Source organism: Elephas maximus, chromosome 24 (assembly GCF_024166365.1).
Source record: "Elephas maximus indicus isolate mEleMax1 chromosome 24, mEleMax1 primary haplotype, whole genome shotgun sequence".
NCBI lineage: Eukaryota > Metazoa > Chordata > Mammalia > Proboscidea > Elephantidae > Elephas > Elephas maximus.
Genome location: NC_064842.1, coordinates 4,870,910 through 4,891,384, shown reverse-complemented (window position 1 = coordinate 4,891,384; position 20,475 = coordinate 4,870,910). Strand labels below are relative to the sequence as shown.

Below are 20,475 nucleotides of genomic sequence, written 5' to 3'. Positions count from 1 at the left end.
GGCTCCATACTATAGACCAAACCAAACCAAACCTGATGCCGTCAAGTTGATTCTGACTCAAGGCGACCCTATTGGACAGAGCAGAACTGCCCCACAGGGTTTCCAAGGAAAGGCTGCTGGATTCAAGCTGCTGACCTTTTGGCTAGCAGCGGAGCTCTTAACTACTGCACCTCCAGGGCTCCACACTATAGACAGTCATGTGGAATTTAGCTCTGGTAGCCCTTTAATTTTGCATTCACATTACAAGTGCCAGAAAGCCCCAGGTTGACCTTGACTCTTCTTTTCAAATCTGCAGAGAGTATTGCCCCTCCAAAACAAATAGAAAGCTGTGTCTGTTCTAAACCTTTGCTTGCTGTAAGTTTATCTAGTCTTTTTTTTACATCTGGGCAAATCCTCTGTGCTCATAAGGGACACACCTAAAACATCTCTGCATCCCAACACAGCGAGGAATTCTCCAAGAACTTTTTAAAGTTAGTAATGATTTCAAGATATGTGGTAAAATTTGGGTAGATATTGGACCATTGTGAATTACAAATCATCACAGTAGATAGCAAGCAATGGCCTTGCTGACAGGTGTTGAGATCCTGTCTGTCACCAATTTTGAGAATACCAGTTGTCCTCAAGTTGAATCCAACTCATGGAGACCTCATGTGTTGTAGAGTAGAACTGTGCTCCATAGAATTTTCATGTCTGTGATCTTTTGAAAGTAGGTCACGGGGCCTTTCTTCTGAGGTACCTCCGGGTGGGATGGAACCGCCAGCCTTTCAGTTAGTAGCCCAGTGCTTAACTGCTTGTGCCATCCATAGTAAGAATATTCTTTGGCAAGTCTCAGGCTATATGCCTTCAGGAGGACACTTTTTGAGACAGAAGATTCTGGTCAGCCCTTCTCTAATTTTTCTAGTACTCCTTTCTGAGTACTAGAGTATAGAGTTATAAATGTAAATACCAATCTATCACCATGTAGAAATCCAATTTTTAAAGATTCAGTATAACTATATGTTAAGGGAAAAATATTTATAATCTAAAAGGTCATGTCTGCAATTGCTTACTGAACTCCACCTGTGTACATGGCATTAAATGAGTATTCGGGTTAGATGCTGCTATCCAGAAACTTGGGGCTCTGGTGGCTCAGTGGATAAGAGCACAGGCTGCTAACCAAAACGTCCGCAGTTCAAATCTACCAGCCACTCTTGGAAACTACATGGGGCTCTTCTACTCTGTCCTATTGGGTCGCTATGAGTCAGAATTGACTCGACGGAAATGCTTTTTTTTTTCCTTGGTTTATCCAGAACCTTACAACGATTTGGGAGATGAAATACATACCTTAAACTTGAATGAACATTGCAAAGCAACAATAAAAAAGATGAACCAGGATGGCATAGAAATTAGTGTTTTTTTAATGGTCTAGTCACATTTTTCTAGGGTCCTTTTTCCTCCACAAGAACATATGTGTGTTACCACTATGCTCTTGCAAAATTCAGCCAGAAAAGAAAAGAAACCGGATTCTTTGCGGTACTCCATTATAAACTGCTATTTTTTCCCTCTTCCGGGCACTCACGTCCACGCGTTGGTTAAACGAATCCATCCTTTGCTGGCTCTTGGGAAAGGTCACCATGCAGCTCTGGTCCTCGAGAATGGAATGTGTTATTACTGCTTTACTTGCTACATTCAAGCAGGAGAGGGGTTCGAGAACCAAATATTTTGCATCTCAGAAAATGCAAATAGGGATTCCTCTTGCTCTCCTGCAAAAAAGAAAAAAGAGAAAGCAATGACATATTTAGAATGTACACTGACAATGCAGAGCAAGGAGTTCTGATGCTTTGTTTAATTGAGTTATAAACAAGACAGCTCTCGGATCCTGCTGCTGCCCTATTGATGCATGTGAGTGTGTGAATTTTCTCCATGTGTTTGCTCTGTGTCCTTCAGAACACCCACCGTGGAGATGAGTCACTAAGGTGTATTAGTCTGACAGTCCTAGAAAGTATCAAGACTCAAAGCCAAACCCAGGGAACACTGTTCCATTTAGTTCCTGGTGTACTGCTAATTGATCCCAAGTCCTCCATTACTGTCTAGTGCAAAAGGGCTAAGTAGAAAGTAGGCATTTACAAACTGACTTAACTGAAAACTAGGCAGAGCAAAATTCTAGGGCGTGTGAGCTTGAGTTGCTCTGTTCTTATACCGTCATACTGACTCTAAGTTTTTGTTTCAGGTCACCTGGTTACCCCCTCTCATCCAGAATGGAGACATACTTAGCTATGAGGTCCGCATGCCTGACCCTCGTATCACAATAACCAATATTACTTCCTCGGTGTTAACTGAAACAATTACTCAGCTGATTCCTTTCACTAACTACTCTGTCACCATTGTGGCTTGCTCAGGGGGCAGTGGGTACTTAGGAGGATGCACAGAGAGCTTGCCTACCTATGTCACTACCCACCCCACCTGCCCTCAGGGTGTCAGCCCATTGGCGGTGGTTCCACTAAGTGAATCATATGTTGGGATTTCTTGGCAGCCACCATCCAAGCCAAATGGACCTAACCTGAGGTAAGAGAAAGTGACTATGCTTTTGGATCTTGCTGTGGCCTTGTTGTTGCTGTTGTTGCTGTTAGGTGCCATCAAGTCGGTTCCGACTCATAGCGACCCTATGCACAACAGAACGAAACCTTGCCCGGTGCTGCAACATCCTTACAGTCGTTGTTATGTTCAGCTCATTGTTGCAGCCACTGTGTCAATCCACAATGTTGAGGGTCTTCCTCTTTTCCGCTGACACTGTACCCTGCCAAGCATGGTGTCCTTCTCCAGAGACTGATCCCTCCTGACAACATGCCCAAGGTATGTAAGACGTAGTCTCGCCATCCTTGCCTCTAAGGAGCATTCTGGCTGCCCTTCTTCCAAGACAGATTTGTTCATTATTTTGGCAGTCCATGGTATATTCAGTATTCTTTGCCAACACCACAATTCAAAGGTGTCAACTCTTCTTCAGTCTTCCTTATTCATTGTCCAGCTTTCACATGCATATGACACGATTGAAAATACCATAGGTTGGATCAGGAACACCTTAGTCTTCAGGGTGACATCTTTGCTCTTCAACACTTTGAAGAGGTCCTTTGCAGCAAATTTACCCAATGCAATACATCTTTTGATTTCTTGGCTGCTGCTTCCATGGCTGTTGATTGTGGATCCAAGTAAAATGAAATCCGTGACAACTTCAATCTTTTCTCCATTTATCATGATGTTGCTCATTGGTCCAGTTGTGAGGATTTTTGTTTTCTTTTTATGTTGAGCTGCAATCCATACTGAAGGCTGTGGTCTTTGATCTTCTTTAGTAAGTGCTTCAAGTCCTCTTCACTTTCAGCAAGAAAGATTGTGTCATCTGCATAACGCAGGCTGTTAATGAATCTTCCTCCAATCTTGATGCCCCGTTCTTCTTACAGTCCAGCTTCTCGTATTATTTGCTCAGCATACAGATTAAATGGGTATGGTAAAAGAATACAACCCTGGCGCACACCTTTCCTGACTTTAAACCAATCAGTATCCCCTTGTTCTGTCTGAACAACTGCCCCTGGATCTATGTGAAGGTTCCTCATGAGCACAATTAAGTGTTCTGGAATTCCTATTCTTAGCAATATTATCCATAGTTTGTTATGATCCACACAGTCAAATGCCTTTGCATAGTCAATAAAACACAGGTAAACATCCTTCTGGTATTCTCTGCTTTCAGCCAGGATCCATCTGACATCAGCAATGATATCCCTGGTTCCACGTCCTCTTCTGAAACCAGCCTGAATTTCTGGCAGTTCCCTATCGATACACTGCTGCAGCCATTTTTGAATGATCTTCAGCAAAGTTTTGCTTGCTTGCGATAGTAATGATAAAAAATATCATCCTATAATTTCCACATTCGGTTGGGTCACCTTTCTTGGGAATAGGCATAAATATGGATCTCTTATAGTCAGTTGGCCAGGAAGTTTTCTTCCATATTTCTTGGCATAGACGAGTGAGCCCCTCCAGTGATGCATCTGTTTGTTGAAATATCTCAACTGATATTCCATCAATTCCTGGAGCTTTGTTTTTTGCCAATGCCTTCAGAGCAGCTAGGACTTCTTCCTTCAGTACCATCGGTTCCTGATCATATGCCACCTCTTGAAATGGTTGAACATCGACTAATTCTTTTTGGTATAATGACTCTGTGTATTCCTTCCATCAGAAACCCTGGTGGCGTAGTGGTTAAGTGCTATGGCTGCTAACCAAGAGGTCGGCACTTCAAATCTGCCAGGCACTCCTGGGAACCTCTATGGGGCAGTTCTACTCTGTCCTATAGGGTCACTGTGAGTCGAAATTGACTCGATGGCAATGGGTAGTGGGGTATTCCTTCCATCTTCTTTTGATGCTTCCTCCGTCTTTTAATATTTTGCCCATGGAATCCTTCACTATTGCAACTCGAGGCTTGAATTTCTTCTTCAGCTCCTTCAGCTTGAGAAATGCTGAGCGTGTTCTTGCCTTTTGGTTTTCCATCTCCAGCTCTTTGCACATGTCATTATAATACTTTGCTTTGTCTTCTCAAGATACCCTTTGAAATCTTCTGTTCTTTTACTTCCTCAATTCTTCCTTTTTTTTAGCTGCTCGATGCTCAAGAGCAAGTTGCTTTCTTCATGTATGATGTCCTTGATGTCATTCCACAACTCGTCTGATCTTCAGTCGCTAGTGTTCAATGAATCAAATCTATTCTTCAACTGGTCTCTAAATTCAGGTGGGATATACTCAAGGTCATATTTTGGCTCTCGTGGACTTGCTCTGATTTTCTTCAGTTTCAGCTTGAACTTGCATGTGAGCAATTGATGGTCTGTTCCACAGTAGGCCCCTGGCCTTGTTCTGACTGATGACATTGAGCTTTTCTATCGTCTCTTTCCACACATGTAGTCAATTTGATTTCCGTGTGTTCCATCTGGCGAGGTCCATGTGTATAGTCGCCGTTTATGTTGGTGAAAGAAAGTATTCACAGTGAAGAAGTCGTTGGTCTTGCAAAATTCTATCATTCGATCTCTGGCATTATTTCTATCACCAAGGCCATATTTTGCATCCACTGGTCCTTCTTCATTTCCAACTTTCGCATTCCAATCGCCAGTAATTATCAATGCATCTTGATTGCATGTTCGATCAATTTCAGACTGCAGCAGCTGATAAAAATCTTCTATTTCCTCATCTTTGGCCCTAGTGGTTGGTGTGTACATTTGAATAATAGTCATATTAACTGGTCTTCCTTGTAGGCATATGGATATTATCCTATCACTGACAGTGCTGTACTTCAGGATAGATCTTGAAACATTCTTTTTGACGATGAATGCAACACCGTTCCTCTTCGAATTGTCATTCCCAGCATGGTAGACTATATGATTGTCCGATTCAGAATGGCCAATAGCAGTCCATTTCAGCTCACTAATGCCTAGGATATCAATGTTTATGCATTCATTTCATTTTTGACTATGTCCAATTTTCCTTGATTCATACTTCATACTTTCCAGGTTGGGATTATTAATGGATGTTTGCAGCTGTTTCTTCTCATTTTGAGTCGTGCCACATCAGCAAATGAAGGCCCCCAAAGCTCTACTCCACCCACGTCATTAAGGTCGACTCTACTTTGAGGAGGCAGCTCTTCCCCAGTCATTTTTTGAGTGCCTTCCAACCTGGGGGGGCTCATCTTCCAGCACTATATCAATGTTCCGCTGCTATTCATAAGGTTTTCACTGGCTCATGCTGTTCAGAAGTAGACTGCTGGGTCCTTCTTCCTAGTCTGTCTTAGTCTGGAAGCTCAGCTGAAATCTGTCCTCCCTGGGTGACCCTGCTGGTATCTGAATACCGGTGGCATAGCTTTCAGCATCACAGCAACATGCAAGCCCCCACAGTATGACAAACTGACAGACACATGGGGAGCTGTGGCCTTATCTCTCCCAAAAGGATGGAGAGAGAATTGCTCTTGCATTAACAACAACAACAACATGGACGTAGGACTGCTTCCTTTTTGGATGTCCCCCCACTCATGACGTCCATTAAATTTCATATTGTGTATCTTGACTCATATGGAACCATAGAAGTTCACCAAGGTAGAAATGTTACGAAGAACTGAAAATCCTTAAAACAACACTCACAGACTCTCTAAGGAGTCTGTGTACATAGTCCTTCACTTGATTTTCAAAGCTTGTTTTTATTGTATATTAGGCAAACCTGATACATGTTCTAAATGATACATTTACATAACTATGTCTCAAAATTCCAAAACTAACCCAACAGTTTTTTTTTTTTTAATTTGGCAGGTTATTTTTACTCTTTGGAAATGTTAAGGAATGTGGTCAGGGCTAGAGTTAAGATAAAATAGTTGTGATTCTGAAATGGCTTTATGAAAGCCTGAACTTAAAGCTTAGCCAAGACTACGGAGCTGATAATATTATCATTGTTTATAAAGTGTAGATGGTAGCAGTCTGAGGGAATCATTAACTTCATAAGTATTTTATATCGCAACCTTTTGTGAACCTGCCAATAAAGTTTTGGCAAATCTCATATAGAAGAAAAGCCTAGAATGTTATAATTCTTGCTGTTAGAATAAAATGAGAATGTAACAGATTGTTTCAAAATAGTAGAATAAATGAAAACTGGAATCAGAAAAATGTTTTACTGGAAAAAAACCTGTGTAATTGTACACAGAAGATGTTTTCCTTACGTTTGCATGCATACACCACACACACACCACAAAACCACCTGAATTTTGGGAATAACATCTCTTGAGATAATCCTGACGTTCCTGCTTGTCTTTTACTTTAGATATGAGCTTCTGAGACGTAAAACCCTGCAACCACTTGCATCAAATCCCCCAGAAGATTTAAATCTGTGGCACAATATTTATTCAGGAACTCAGTGGTTTTATGAAGATAAGAGTCTTAGCAGGTGAGATTACAAAAACTATGAAAACAAATGCCAGCATTTAGTTTTAGCTATGGTGAATAGTTCAAAGTCTCTGACTGTCTTCATTGTGTGAGCACGTTATCAGTTATGCAGTAAAACATGTTTGGTTATTATCTCCAGCATTAATCATGGAACTGCAGCAGTCAGCACATTCAGTGTTTGCCATCTTAGCTACGTGCTTACAATCAGCCCTTTGAAGTCGAGCTTTTACATGCTTAAGCTTCAACCTATTGCCTTTGTCACAGCTCTACCCAGACATGAAAACTTAGTAGAGGAATTTGGAAAAGTCAACATGTACAAGAGTGGGAATATTACTGAATAAGAGTAAAATGCTTGTTATTTCTGGGAAGAAATTGATTATAAATCATTGATTCAGTCTACAAAATTATTCAGTAAACAAGCTTGGGATTTGGAAGACTTTAATGTAGAGTCCAGACACATCAAGAGACAGGCCAATGGGCAATAGCAGACAGAGCACTGCAGGGCAGACACGGAGATAGGGGACCCCAGTTCTGCTCATGCCATGCCAGAGGACGAGTGTGGTGAGCTTGGACAAGTCACTTAACTTCTCTGGCTTCACTTTGTCTATAAAATGAGGAGATTGGATGAGATTACATGACTTAAATACTTTTTATACCCCAAGCAATGTATTCTATTTTTTTAAATAGGGATATTCTTTTATGAAAACTTTTCAAATATCCAATTTTTCCACTATAACCTGTATATAGACCAGTAGACAGTCATTCAAACAGAACAAGGGGACACTGCATGTTTTAAGATCAGGAAAGGTGTGCATCAGGGTTGTATCCTTTCACCATAATTATTCAATCTGTATGCTGATCAAATAATCCGAGAAGCTGGACTATATGATGAAGAATGCAGCATCAGGATTGGAGGAAGACTCATTAACAACCTGCGTTATGCAGATGACACAACCTTGCTTGCTGAAAGTGAAGAGGACTTGAAGCACTTACTAATGAAGATCAAAGACCACAGCCTTCAGTATGGCTTGCACGTCAACATAAAGAAAACAGAAATCCTCACAACTGGACCAATGAGCAACATCATGGTAAATGGAAAGAAGACTGAAGTTGTGAAGGATTTCATATTACTTGGATCTACAATCAACACCCATGGAATCAACAGTCAAGAAATCAAACGACGTATTGCATTAGGCAAATCTGCTGCAAAAGGCTTCTTTAAAGTGTTGAAATCAAAGACATCAGTTTGAGGAGTCGGGTGTGCCTGACCCAAGGCATGGTATTTTCAGTCATCGCATATGCATGCAAATGCTGGACAGTGAATAAGGCAGACCAAAGAAGAATTCACACCTTTAAAATTATGGTGTAACTTGTAAATCTAACCAAGCATTAGAGTGAACCATATGAAATTGCCACTTTTGTAAGTAAAAGATGGTCAATTATTGTTTTTTCTGTTGTTAGTTGCCTTCACGTTGGCTCTGACTCATGGCAACCCCATGTACAACAGAACAAACATTGCCCAGTCCAGCACCATCTTTCTGATCATTGGTATGCTCAAGTCCATTGTATCCACTGTATATTTTGAGTGCCTTCATGTTTAAGGAGCTCACCTTCTAGCACTGTATTGGATGACATTCTGTTATGATCCGTAAGGTTTTCATTGGATAATTTCCTAAGTAGACTGCTAGACCTTTCTTCCTAGTCTGTCTTAGTCTGGAAGCTCTGCTGAAACCTGTCCACCATAGTTGACCCTGCTGCTTTTTGAAATATTGGTGGCGTAGCTTCCAGCATGGAAGGAACATGCAAGCCCCCACAGTACGACAAACTGATAGACAGGTGTTGGGGTCAATTATTAGCAGATCCTTATTATTCAATCTATATTGTCACAGTTGATACACTATTCTCAGCTATTTTTGATTCATTATTTGCTTAATTCAGTATCCTTCTAAGACTATAAGTTTTACTTCTTCCACAACTCATTTTTGCTTAATATATGCTGTGAAAAGGAACAAATGATGAGTATAGCAGAAGGCTTGGCCTCAAAGAGCTCACAGTCTAGTGGAGGAGGCACTAAATACACACACACACACACAAACACACACACACACATGCATACACACATGCAGAGTGCTATATACATATTAAGTGTTATCATCAAGGTTAACTATGGAGTCACCGACTCTGCCTTGGAAAATAGTAGGGAAAAATAATTTTCTGTAATTATGGACCCTAAGGGCAGAACTTCCTCACAGGGTTTCCAAGGAGTGGCTGGTGGATTTGAACGGCCAACCTTTTGGTTAGCAGCTGAACGGTTAACCACCAGGGCTCCATCTGTGACATAATAAATGTAAATTAAAGTCAACTTCCCTAGTCAAGTGAGCTATTTTGGTTACATATATGTTTACAATATGTAGAAAACCATACCAGATTTATCTAAAAAGTAATATATTCTGAAATTCAGTTAATTCCAGCAGTTACACTTTTCCTTTATATCTGCATGTACAGAGCAGAATATTGGGTCACTTACCCAGATAATTCAATTCAAACAAAAACACTTGTGCTTTGCTCTTATGGACATCTTAGGCCAGCAGGGGATTTGGGCCCCATTGCACAGCCACTTGCCTCCTTACTGAATTCCGCTGTGCTGTTTCTGTTACTACAACAATAAAGCTGACACATTTTTAATTCTGATGAAAATAATCCAAGGCCTTCTTTAGCATGCTGAAGAATTTTATTGGTTCCTAAAATACATCAGACCCTTTCAATATACGAGCCTGCATACACTTTGACCTGGAGTATGCCTTTCTGTGCCTTCACTGGATAAAATGTCACTTGTTATCAAAACCTAGCCCACATGTTACCTCCTCTGTGAAGATGTCCCTGACTAAGTCAGGTTAAGTTAGATGCTCTGCCTGATGTGTGCTCAAAGAAAAAGGAATAAATGGATAAGTATTTTAATGTTCTTGTTTCACAACATATTTCTGTAAAAACTTATACATGACATGGCTCCAGGAGAGCGGCTCTCATGTGCATTATGTATAGCACCTGGCACATGTTGATGTTGTTGTTGTTAGGTGCCATTGAGTCAGTTCAGACTCATAGCGACCCTATGCACAACAGAATGGAACACTGCCTGGTCCCGGCACATAGTAAGTGATAAATGAATATTTCTTGAATAAATGGAAAGTGGGGGTGTATCAAACATGAAAGAGCAATTTAATTTGTTTTAAATATAATTAATAAAGAAACACCTTTCACAGCTTCAGAGGGGATCATTATCAGGTAAATTTGTGTGTTGCTAACCTTAAAAATCAAAGCCCTGGTGGCATAGTGGTTAAGAGCTACAGTTGCTAACCAAAAGGTTGAAAGTTCAATCCACCAGCTGCTCCTTGGAAACCTATGGGGCAGTTGTACTCTGTCCTGTAGGGTCACTATGAGTTGGAATCAACTCAATGGCAATGGGCTTGGTTTTGTTTTTTGTAACCTGAAAAGTCACGTAAGTGCACTGAAAGTTATGAGACTGAGTTCTTTAGTAACTATGAAACAGCTCTCCATTTATTTATAAAATTATTTGGTAATAAACAGATTAAAAACTGTATCATCCAAATAGAATCTAATTTTCTAATTCATTTAAGTGAAAAAAACTGAAAATTGAAATCATTCCATAGGTAAGATTTTAATATATATTTCCTTTTACAGGAAAAATATCATAGTCTTGTCTATAGACAACAAAGTTGACCATTTGCAAGGGGTAGAGAGAATATGGTCTCAAAAGAATTAATCATGCAGGGAAAAACTGACCTACAGACAGTTGGTTTTAGTGGCCACAGTATAGATTCAATGTGCGTATTCGTTTACTTTGCAGATTTCAAAAGCTATTTCCTACAGAATTTGAGATGGTGCCTTTTTTTTTTTAGGGCATGTCTAGTGAAGACAATTAGTATTTAGGGAAGAAATTGATTGATATGTGTAAGTTTGACCATTAGTATAGAATGTCAATTGATCTAACATTTTTCTTTCAAAAGTTTTCTTTTATTGTTAGAGGGAATGTCTCATTCAATATCAATAATCAAGATAATCAATACTTAAAACCAAAAAAAAAAAAAAAATCAAACCCATTGCCATTGAGCTGATTCTGACTCATAGCAACCCTATAGGACAGAGTACAACTGCCTCGTACTGTTTCCAGGGAGTGGCTGGTGGATTTGAACTGCTGACCTTTTGGTTATCAGCTGAGCTCTTAACCACTGTGCTACCAGGGCTTCAATCAACGCTTAGGTCAATCTAAAAAAAAAAAATGTACATAGAGGACATATAAAATCCACTTGAAGCTACCTAACACATTCTTTTTGACATGAATTGGTGAAATACAAACTCTTATACGTAGGCAACTCATAGGCACATATACTTACTAACATAGAGAGTAGCTTATAGGTGCAATGAAAAAAGTATGTTTTAGTATTTCATAGAATTTAAGAGAACTCAAGATTTTATTTCTTTAAAAATTTAACTTGAAAATGAAAATTCAAATGCATGACACCAAATCAATACCTGGTGATTTCTCAGTTAAATAAAACAGTGAACAGTGGAAAGAATTTAATATTGGAAATGAGAAATCAGAAACCCAGCCAGCCCTGTTAGCTAGTTGAGCAACCTTGAGCAAAGTCACCTAACTTCTCAGTGTCTCAATTTGTTTTCTTATCTGTAAAATGTAGCAGATATTTTATTATTTGAAGCAGATAAACCCTAAGGCTATCCCTTACCCTAAAATTCTAGTACTGCCTTTGTATCTATGTGGCCTAAGTTTCTTCTACGCGGACAGAAATTGTACACGCCACCGTACCTAAATTACAATAAAATCCCTTAAAGGATAATAAGAGCAAAGCCCTTGCAGAGATTATTTACAATTAACCATTTTATTGCCATCTGATGTTGTTAATTCCATTTGTAGAGAAGAACCATAAAAATGGTGTCACTTTAAAGCCATAAATACCATTAAATATATAATATTATTGACATGTTGAAGAAAAATTCAAATATTATAGGAGGGGGATAAGACTTCCAGGTGCTAAATTTCTTTTAAACCATTTTCAAAGTAAAACACAATTATAAGTAGTTTACCCTGGGAGAGAGATAATGAACCGAAGGTTGCTGGTTCAATTCCCTTGCAAGCCGTTAGCTTCGATTCATTTCACTGTCACAAGGTTGTTATCCTCTTCACCCTGACTCACCATCCTTGAAATTCATACTAGTGGTCACAAAGGAAATTTGGCAAGACTGTTTGGAAGCATAAGTGAAAATCTATCCCCACTGGAAGAAAGCAACTCAAAAGTCAAGCCCTAGCGATGTGACATCATCCAAGAATGGAGACACCAGACTGTCATTACCATCGCTGTTATACTGTTATTATCATCATCGTTATTATGTCGGCAGGGTAGCATAGTAGTTAAAAGAGTCTGCTCTGGAATCAGACTGCATAGGTTTGAATCCTAATTCCCCCACTTATTAGCTTTTTTCTTATTTTCAAAACAGGAATTATAATAGCACCTTATAGGGTTGTTCTAAGTAATGTATGAATTAATACATGCAGAATAATGCCTGACACATATTGTTGTTGTTAGCTGTCTTCGAGTTGACTCTGACTCATGGTGACCTTGTATACGACAGAACAAAACTTGCTGGCCCTGCGTCATCCTCACGACTGAAGGCAGGCTCCAGTCCACCCTTTTGTCTATTGTGCCATGGAAATCTCACCCTGACCGTGGGTCTCCCTCACCCTCACTGGCCCTCTACTTCACCAAGCGTGATGTCCTTCTCTAGCAATTGATCCCTCCTGATGACATGTCCAAAGCAAGCTAGTCGGACAATGTTCTGTTGCAATCCGTAAGGTTTTCACTGGCTAATTTTCAGAAATAGACTGCCAGACCTTTCTTCCTTGTCTGTCTGGAAGCTCCACTGAAACCTGACCACCATGAATGAACCTGCTGGTATTTGAAATACTGGTGGCATAGCTTCCAGCATCATAGCAACATGCAAGTACCCACCATGCAACAAACTTACAGACTGGTGGTAGTGACCCATATTAAGTACTTAATAAATGCTAACTATTATTATTTTTATTTATTTATTTTTTTATTATTATTATCTTTGCGTGTTCTTGGTCTTAGGACTATATAACCCATTGCCATCGTGTCAATTCCAACTCATAGCGACCTATAGGACAAAGTAGAACTGCTGCATATGGTTTCCAAGAAGTGCCTGGTGGATTCGAACTGCTGACCTTTTGGTTAACAGCCATAGTTCTTAACCAATATAGCACTTGCTAAGAAGCATATAAAGAAGAAATAAAGAAAAGGAAAGAAGGAAATAAGAGAAAGAAAGAATATAAAGACACGAGAAGAAATGGTAAAGCAGAAAGATATAGAAGGTCCTCAGATCAGATAGTAGTACTCATGTAGAGAAAATGGATAAACAGCTTCAAAAAGTCACTGAGTCTTCACCTCTGGCTACAACAACAGAACCACCACTCTTAAGTGTGACTGAGGCAGAGTCTTGCAAAACACATTGATAAACACATATCTTTGGGCCATGAGTAAGAAACAGGGTGAGGCAAGCAGATTTCCACATAGGTGGTAGCAAACTGCTCTGAGAATCCTGACATGCTTTTTGGTGAAATTATTTAGCACAGTCCTGTGAAAGGTACCCTCCCCTTTGCACCATGACCAGCAGAGCCCTGTGCTACTAGGACTAAAGGCAAACCATTTTCAGGTTGTGACTTACTGACACAAATACTCTGGTCCCTGCATTTGGAGGTTGAGGGTGGGGGGGCTTCAATTCTCTGAGACCAGGACTGGGTAACTGTGGCTGATTACTGGGCAAAGAAACCCTTAAACGTAATGTCTTTCTACAAATACATTTCTTTCCTTTCTTTTTTTTAAAGGTACACTTGATGATCTATTAAACCCAAATTAGTCAGTGATGTTCTGAGACTGCTGTTTGTCTGAGTCCTAGGTGCCCTTGGCACAATCATGTGTTACCACAATGTCTTTAGCGAGTTTCTTGCTCTGAGCTGTTGTCCAGTCAAAGCCTAACTGTCTATAAATAGCACTTTCCTATTCAGGCAATTTGAACCAAAGAAAGTCTGATAGCCTTCTACCTGAGAAAGCCACAAGGAATGAAGACTGGGCAGCCTTACTCTATCAACAGTGTAATCCATGACTTGGAAAGCCCCCATCCTATCAACTCATCGTGTCCAGGCTTCTCCTTCTGCAAAGCAGTAGTTTCCTCTGTATAGACTCATGTAAATGTGTTCATACTACAGCAAAATACAGCTCACTGTAGCAAAACTCTCATGGGGAGAATGCTGTTCACTTTGGTCACAGTTACGATTTAATTTCGGGGTTATCTGTCTGCCAACGAGATTACGGGAGAGAAGCAGAGCTACAGGAGAAAATGAGGATGTGGGATTCTGATATTTGAAAACCGACGAGTTTCCCAAGAGAAGAGCATAGAACTCTCTGGATCACATTCAGATAGAAAGCTGGCAGGTTGCCAGGTTTGTAATTGCATCTGGAATTGAGCTGTAATCCCCACCACTTCTGAAAACAGTAAGAATGAGAAAACGATAAACCACGCTTGTTTTAAATAGTGGTATTTGCTTGGCATTCCTGATAAAATATTTTCCTGATGCTTTGGTTAAAGCTGGAGAAATACAAAAATGATGGTATGTTTTATGGAGGGAGAGAAAAGAAAATAATGTATTCTGTGGGAAACAAAAAGGGAAGCGTGCATTAAGGAAATCCTGTATATCGTGAGGAAAAAGTAAATCATGCATTTTGGCTTCTGTAAAATAGAAAATTATTTATGACTGTTTCACAACAACCTTTTAGGTTTACAACATACGAGTATAAGGTCTTTGTACACAACAGCGTGGGTTTTACACCAAGCCAGGAGGCAGCTGTGACGACATTAGCTGGTCCTCCCCAGAGAGGTGCCAATCTCACTGCACGTGTCCTTAACCACACGGCTGTAGACGTGGAATGGACTAAGCCAAGTAAGTAAGCTGCTCCTGCCTTCGTTTCCCCTGAATGTATTATTAGTACCTGTGTTGGCTTCCTAGAGCCTCTGTAACAAGTTACCACAAACTGAGTGGCTGAAAATGAGGGAAAAAAAAAACCTTCCCTCTTCTGGAGATTAGGAGTCCGAAACCCAGATGTTGGCACAGTTGGTTCCTTCTGAGAACTCTGAGGGAGAATCTGTCTGCGGGAGAATCTGTGCCATGCTTCTCTGCTAGCGTGTGGCGCCAGCCGGCAGCCCGTGGTGTTCCTTGGTTTGCAGACGTATCACCCCAATCTCTGCCTCTGTCATCGGATGGGTGCTCCCTGTGTGTCTCTGTACCTGTGTCTATTTCTGTCAGAAGGGCACCAGTCATATTGGGTTAGGACCCACCTTGCTCCAGAATGTCCTCATGCTTACTTAACTAATTGGGTCTACAAAAATGTTATTTCCAAGTAAAGTCATAGTCACTGGTACCAGAGCTTAGCACTTGAACGTATCGTTTTGATGGGTACTCAAATTAAGAATGGGCAACTGTACACATAAAAAAAAACAAACAAACAAACAATAAAGAGCCAAGCTTCCTTCTTGAGAAGCAACATCTCTCTCCTACTTCTATAACCTTCCTGGACCTTCTCTCTCTTCCTTCATTCCACTGGGATTGGGAATGCCGTTCCCATCAGACCAGCCAGTTTTTACAGAAATGCCAACCTACTCAAGAAGGCGGATGCTCTCCCCATTCCTACGACATTTGAATACTTCTCTTAAGATCCGGCTGCTGACTTTTCACCAATATAGGTCCTTTATGTTAAAATTGCATGCCTGAAGTAAGCTTGCTTATAAAAACTGACAAACCTAATAGATCTGAAGCAGCTCGCTGAAGTTTCATTACCTTGGTTATCTGAACCTCTGACCTTCTGGACGTAGGTAATGCAATCTGCTGTTATTTCCATTCATACCTTAGAAAATTTTCAGGCAACTATTTGTGAGCACAAAGGTTAACTCTCAGAACAGGGTCATCTCTTCGAAAGCTTGCTGCATTATCATTTTCTTCCTCTGTGCACCCTGCTACCCTAAGTAAATTAACTAGTCACTACGCTGTGAGTCACCTATTTTATTACAATTTTAATTTCAAATTGATCTCTTGATAAAAAAAAAGATAGGTAAGATAAAATCAGTACATAGTCTATCTAATATGATAAGAGACACAAAGTTATAGATGAAAAGTGCCTTGTGGTTGAAAGTCACATGAATATATATGTAAATATTTGCTTATTAAAAAGAACTTTATCCAAAAACATCCCCTGAAGACTTCTTTATACCAAATAATAATTTAGCTTAATTATTAAAGAAGGTCTAGAGGCCTGGAGGATTGTGCTCTTTTAAAGAGCTGTCCATATGGGATCAAATGACAGCAGCAACTGGAAAGGCTAGATAAGAAACTTAGGGGGCAGTGAGTTTCTGTTAATGGAGGAAGAAGAGTTTGGAAAAGGAAAGTGATGATAGCTGTACAACTCAAAGAATGTAATCGATGTCACTGAGTCATACGTGTAGAAATCATTGAATTGGTGTGTTTCGATGTGTACATTTTCAACAACAAAAATAAATTAAAATTAAATTAAGTTTAAAAACAATTATATATGTATATCTATTTTAAAACATATTCTGTCTTCATTATGAGCCTCTATATGTGTATATCATCTTGATAGCAAAATGTTTCTGGTACATTTTTCCCAACCACAGATTAACAAGGATAAGCTATTAAAAAATTTAGAAGGGCCAGTTTTAACATTAGCCTTACATATGTGATATAATGTGAGATAAAAGCATGTACCAACCTCCAGTCCCCACTAACAATCACTCCATTTCTTTAATATTTTTTTTAGAGTAGATGCTGCAAACTGGCAGGACCAAACCAAAACCAAACCCAGTGCCGTCAAGTCGATTCCGACTCATAGTGGCCCTACAGGACAGAGTAGAACTGCCGCATAGAGTTTCCAAGGAGTGCTTGGTGGATTTGAACTGCGGACATAGACCCTATTTACCTCCCCGGCTTCTATGCATTGTTTTGCCCTGGTTTCTATGCTTTGTTTAATAATAAGAAAGTAATTATTTGAAAACAATAATAATTCATGAACATTTAATAGTCAGAAAATTTCACATAAAGATGATAATTTTTTTTATTCATTTGAAAAATCAAATAATTGGACAAAACTATTCCCACATTGCTGGAGAGAAATTTAATCAGGTGACACGGAGTAGTGGTTCCCACTTTAGACGTGTTCACCATCTGACCCAGTCCCATCTTCCTGACCCCTATGGAGATTTGAGGTTCTTATCTTTGCTTTGTGTAATGAAACAAAACATTTCTACCTAAATGAAACGCAGTGAAGGCAAACTATATTGATGGTGAAAATCAGATTTTTATAAGCAGAGATACAAAAACATCTTCACTTAAATCATTCATGCAATCCTCAGAAAAGGGCTATAAGATAGAAACTAATGCTTAGTGTTGTTGTTAGGGGCCATCGAGTCAGTTCTGACTCATAGCGACCTTATGTACATCAGAACAAAACACTGCCAGGCTCTGCACCGTCCTCACAGTCCTTGCTATGTTTGAGCCCATTGTTGCAGTCACTGTATCAGTCCATCTCGTTAAGGGTCTTCCTCACTCTCGCTGACCCTTTACTTTACCAAGCGTGATTCCGGTCACCAGGAACTGATCCCTCCTGATAATATGTCCAAAGTGTATGAGACGAAGTCTTGTCATCCTCGCTTCTAAGGAGCATTCTGGCCATACTTCTTCCAAGACAGATTTGTTTGTTCCTCTGGCAATCTATAGTATATTCAATATTCTTTGCCAACCCCACAATTCAAAGGCAGTGATTGTTCTTGCCTCTGAAAGCTGCCATAGATAACACTTAAGTGAATGAGCGTGACCGTGTTCCAATAAAACTTTAGTATGGACACTGAAACTTGAATTTCAAGTAATTTTCACATGTCTCAAAATACTATTCTTCTTTGATTTTTGTTGTTGTTAACATATAAAAATGTAAAAACACTTCTTGGGTTGGTTTGGCCCATGGGCTGTATTGCTAACCCCTGATCTAAATGCTAAAGATCTAGAAGACATATCTAATATTAAGCTGTTCTTTTAAAAAGTAAGCCAAGAAATGACCTCTAAACATGAGCATCATCTAGTTGCTATTGCAGAATGGACTTTCAACTAGTCCATCTAACAGCAGCAAACCCTGGTGGCATAGTGGTAAGAGCTACGGCTGCTAACCAGAAGGTTGGCAGTTTGAATCCACCAGGCGCTCCTTGGAAACTCTATGGGGCAGTTCTACTCTGTCCTATAGGATTACTGAGTCAGAATCGACCCGAAGGCAATGGGTATCTAACAGCAGTGTTAAATTATATAGGAGTCCGTTACGGAGGAGAGGGACCTGTTCTATTTTTGAGAACTTGCTCCACCTAAGATCACATTTCTGAACGAAAATTGAAGATCATCATGCAAAATGGGATCTTACAGCAAAGATCATCTCCAGAGGCTGCAGCCTTTTTCTTCAGCTCATTGAAATGAACTTGATTATGCAATAATCCCGGATGTTTATATGGTCTACAAAGCATGGGTTACACGTAAACCAAAGAAAACCAAACCCATTGCTGTCGAGTTGATGCTGACTCTTAGTGACCCTGTAGGACAGAGTAGAATGCCCCCGTAAATACGAGCTAGTATTTTTTTTTTATTCCTATGTAAACTCCAGATAATACAACTATGACTCAAATGTTCACAGTTTAATTTCTAAGTCCATCTGGCTGCCACAGAATACTGCGAACTCAAGAAGTCCCAAATGAAACAAGTTCCAAAGCCGACATTCCATCATTCCTCTTATGTTTTCTATCTTGTTTAATGGGCTTCACACAGAAACCAAAACTGAGATTGAGAGATCACTCTTCTTGATCACGTTCCAAATTCACGTGGGTCATTTAAGACCCAGACCCCTCCCAGCGGCCCCTCTAGTCCCTAAAGCCTCGGAGATCTCCTCTAGGCGGAAAAAAACAGAGACAAATAATTTACCGTTGCTGTGGCGTCAACTCCAGGCCACGGTGACCACGTGTGGGTCAGAGCAGCGCGGTGCTCTAGAGAGTTTTCAAAGGCTGGTTTTTCAGAAGTAGGTCACCAGGCCTTTCTTCTGAGGTGCCTCTGGGTGGACTCAAACCTCCAACCCTTTGGTTAGCGGCCAAATGCATTAACTGTTTGCAATGCCTAGAAACTCTAGACAAACGATCAAAAAAAAATTAGAGATGAGTAATTGCTCTTTAATGCCTCTGTCCAAAAACGATACAAACTGCTCACATAACCTCATCCAGGTGCAAGGTGCCTAGGGTATGAAGTCTAGCTATTTAACAAGGAAGGAAAACCATGATTAACTGCGAGTGGTAGGAATCTTCATTACAATTTTATCTTCTGTAGTGGATTTTAAGGTACAAATTTACAATCCTATTAGTTATTAGTGATGTCTTTCTCTAATTTTCCATATCTTCCTATTTTATTTATGATAAAGAATTCAGTGTATTATTACTTTCTTTGCCCTTCTCTCTTACTATTTTCAGCGTTAGTTTATAAAATTTTTTATGCATATTTAATTGTTTTTTGCAATTATTTTTCTCTAAATGATCCGAATCCTTATCATTAAACCTTAAACTTTTCCACTCTTGAGTTCTTGATCTTGATTCATCTCTGGGTCTCCTGTAGGATATTATTGGATAATGTTATCAGAAAAGATAAGTAAATTAAATAGATTAGCTGTATATGCTCTTAATGTTTGCCTGTTGAGAAATTCTTTCTTGATTTTTGCACACACACGGTAATGTGGAGATGCATGAAATTCTTAGAGCAAAATATTTTCCCTCAAAACTTGTTGTAATTGTTCCCTTGTCTTGACATTTAACTTTGCAGATGAGACGTCTGAAACTTGTCTGATTTTTTTTCCTCCTTTGTAGATGATCTTTTAATTTTCAGTTCACCCTTGAAATGTCCTAATGTTCTATATGTCTATGCTTAAATCTATTGTCTTTATGTTGACCAAAGCTGTATTAGTATATTTAATTTGTAGACATACATCATTTCAGGCAAGGTTTTATAGGGTATTTTATATCTGCAATTATTTATTTCATTCAATTTGATTTTTTTTTTATTCTCTGCCCTCAATGTCTATAATTTTGACTTTCATAGATTTCTTCTTAGTCATTTTCCTCTTCATTCTTTGATATTATGCATTTTTCACTTGCTCACTTCTGCTTTCCATTTAGATTTTAATTCCGACATTGCTTTTTAAGTTTCCTTGTTTTCCTTTCTTCTTTAAAGCAGATCCCTTTCGTCCCTGACTTTGTGTCTGTCTTTTCATTAATGTAGGCATCTGTTTCACAGCCTTCTTTTTCATAAAGGCTTGCCTTTTTTTTTTTTTTTTTTTGAGGA

The 20,475-nt window shown here is 39.5% G+C and overlaps 1 protein-coding gene across 4 annotated transcripts in view; it reads left to right on the top strand.

The window, feature by feature from the left end:
* USH2A (usherin) overlaps window positions 1–20,475 on the top strand; it is a 906,431-nt gene that overhangs the window by 607,854 nt on the left and 278,102 nt on the right. For all 4 annotated transcript variants that reach the window (XM_049868234.1, XM_049868232.1, XM_049868231.1 and 1 more), the window contains 3 exons: window positions 2,210–2,544; window positions 6,817–6,939; window positions 14,828–14,991. In XM_049868234.1, coding sequence (XP_049724191.1) covers window positions 2,210–2,544; window positions 6,817–6,939; window positions 14,828–14,991 — 622 coding nt within the window. The remainder of the gene's footprint in view (window positions 1–2,209; window positions 2,545–6,816; window positions 6,940–14,827; window positions 14,992–20,475) is intronic.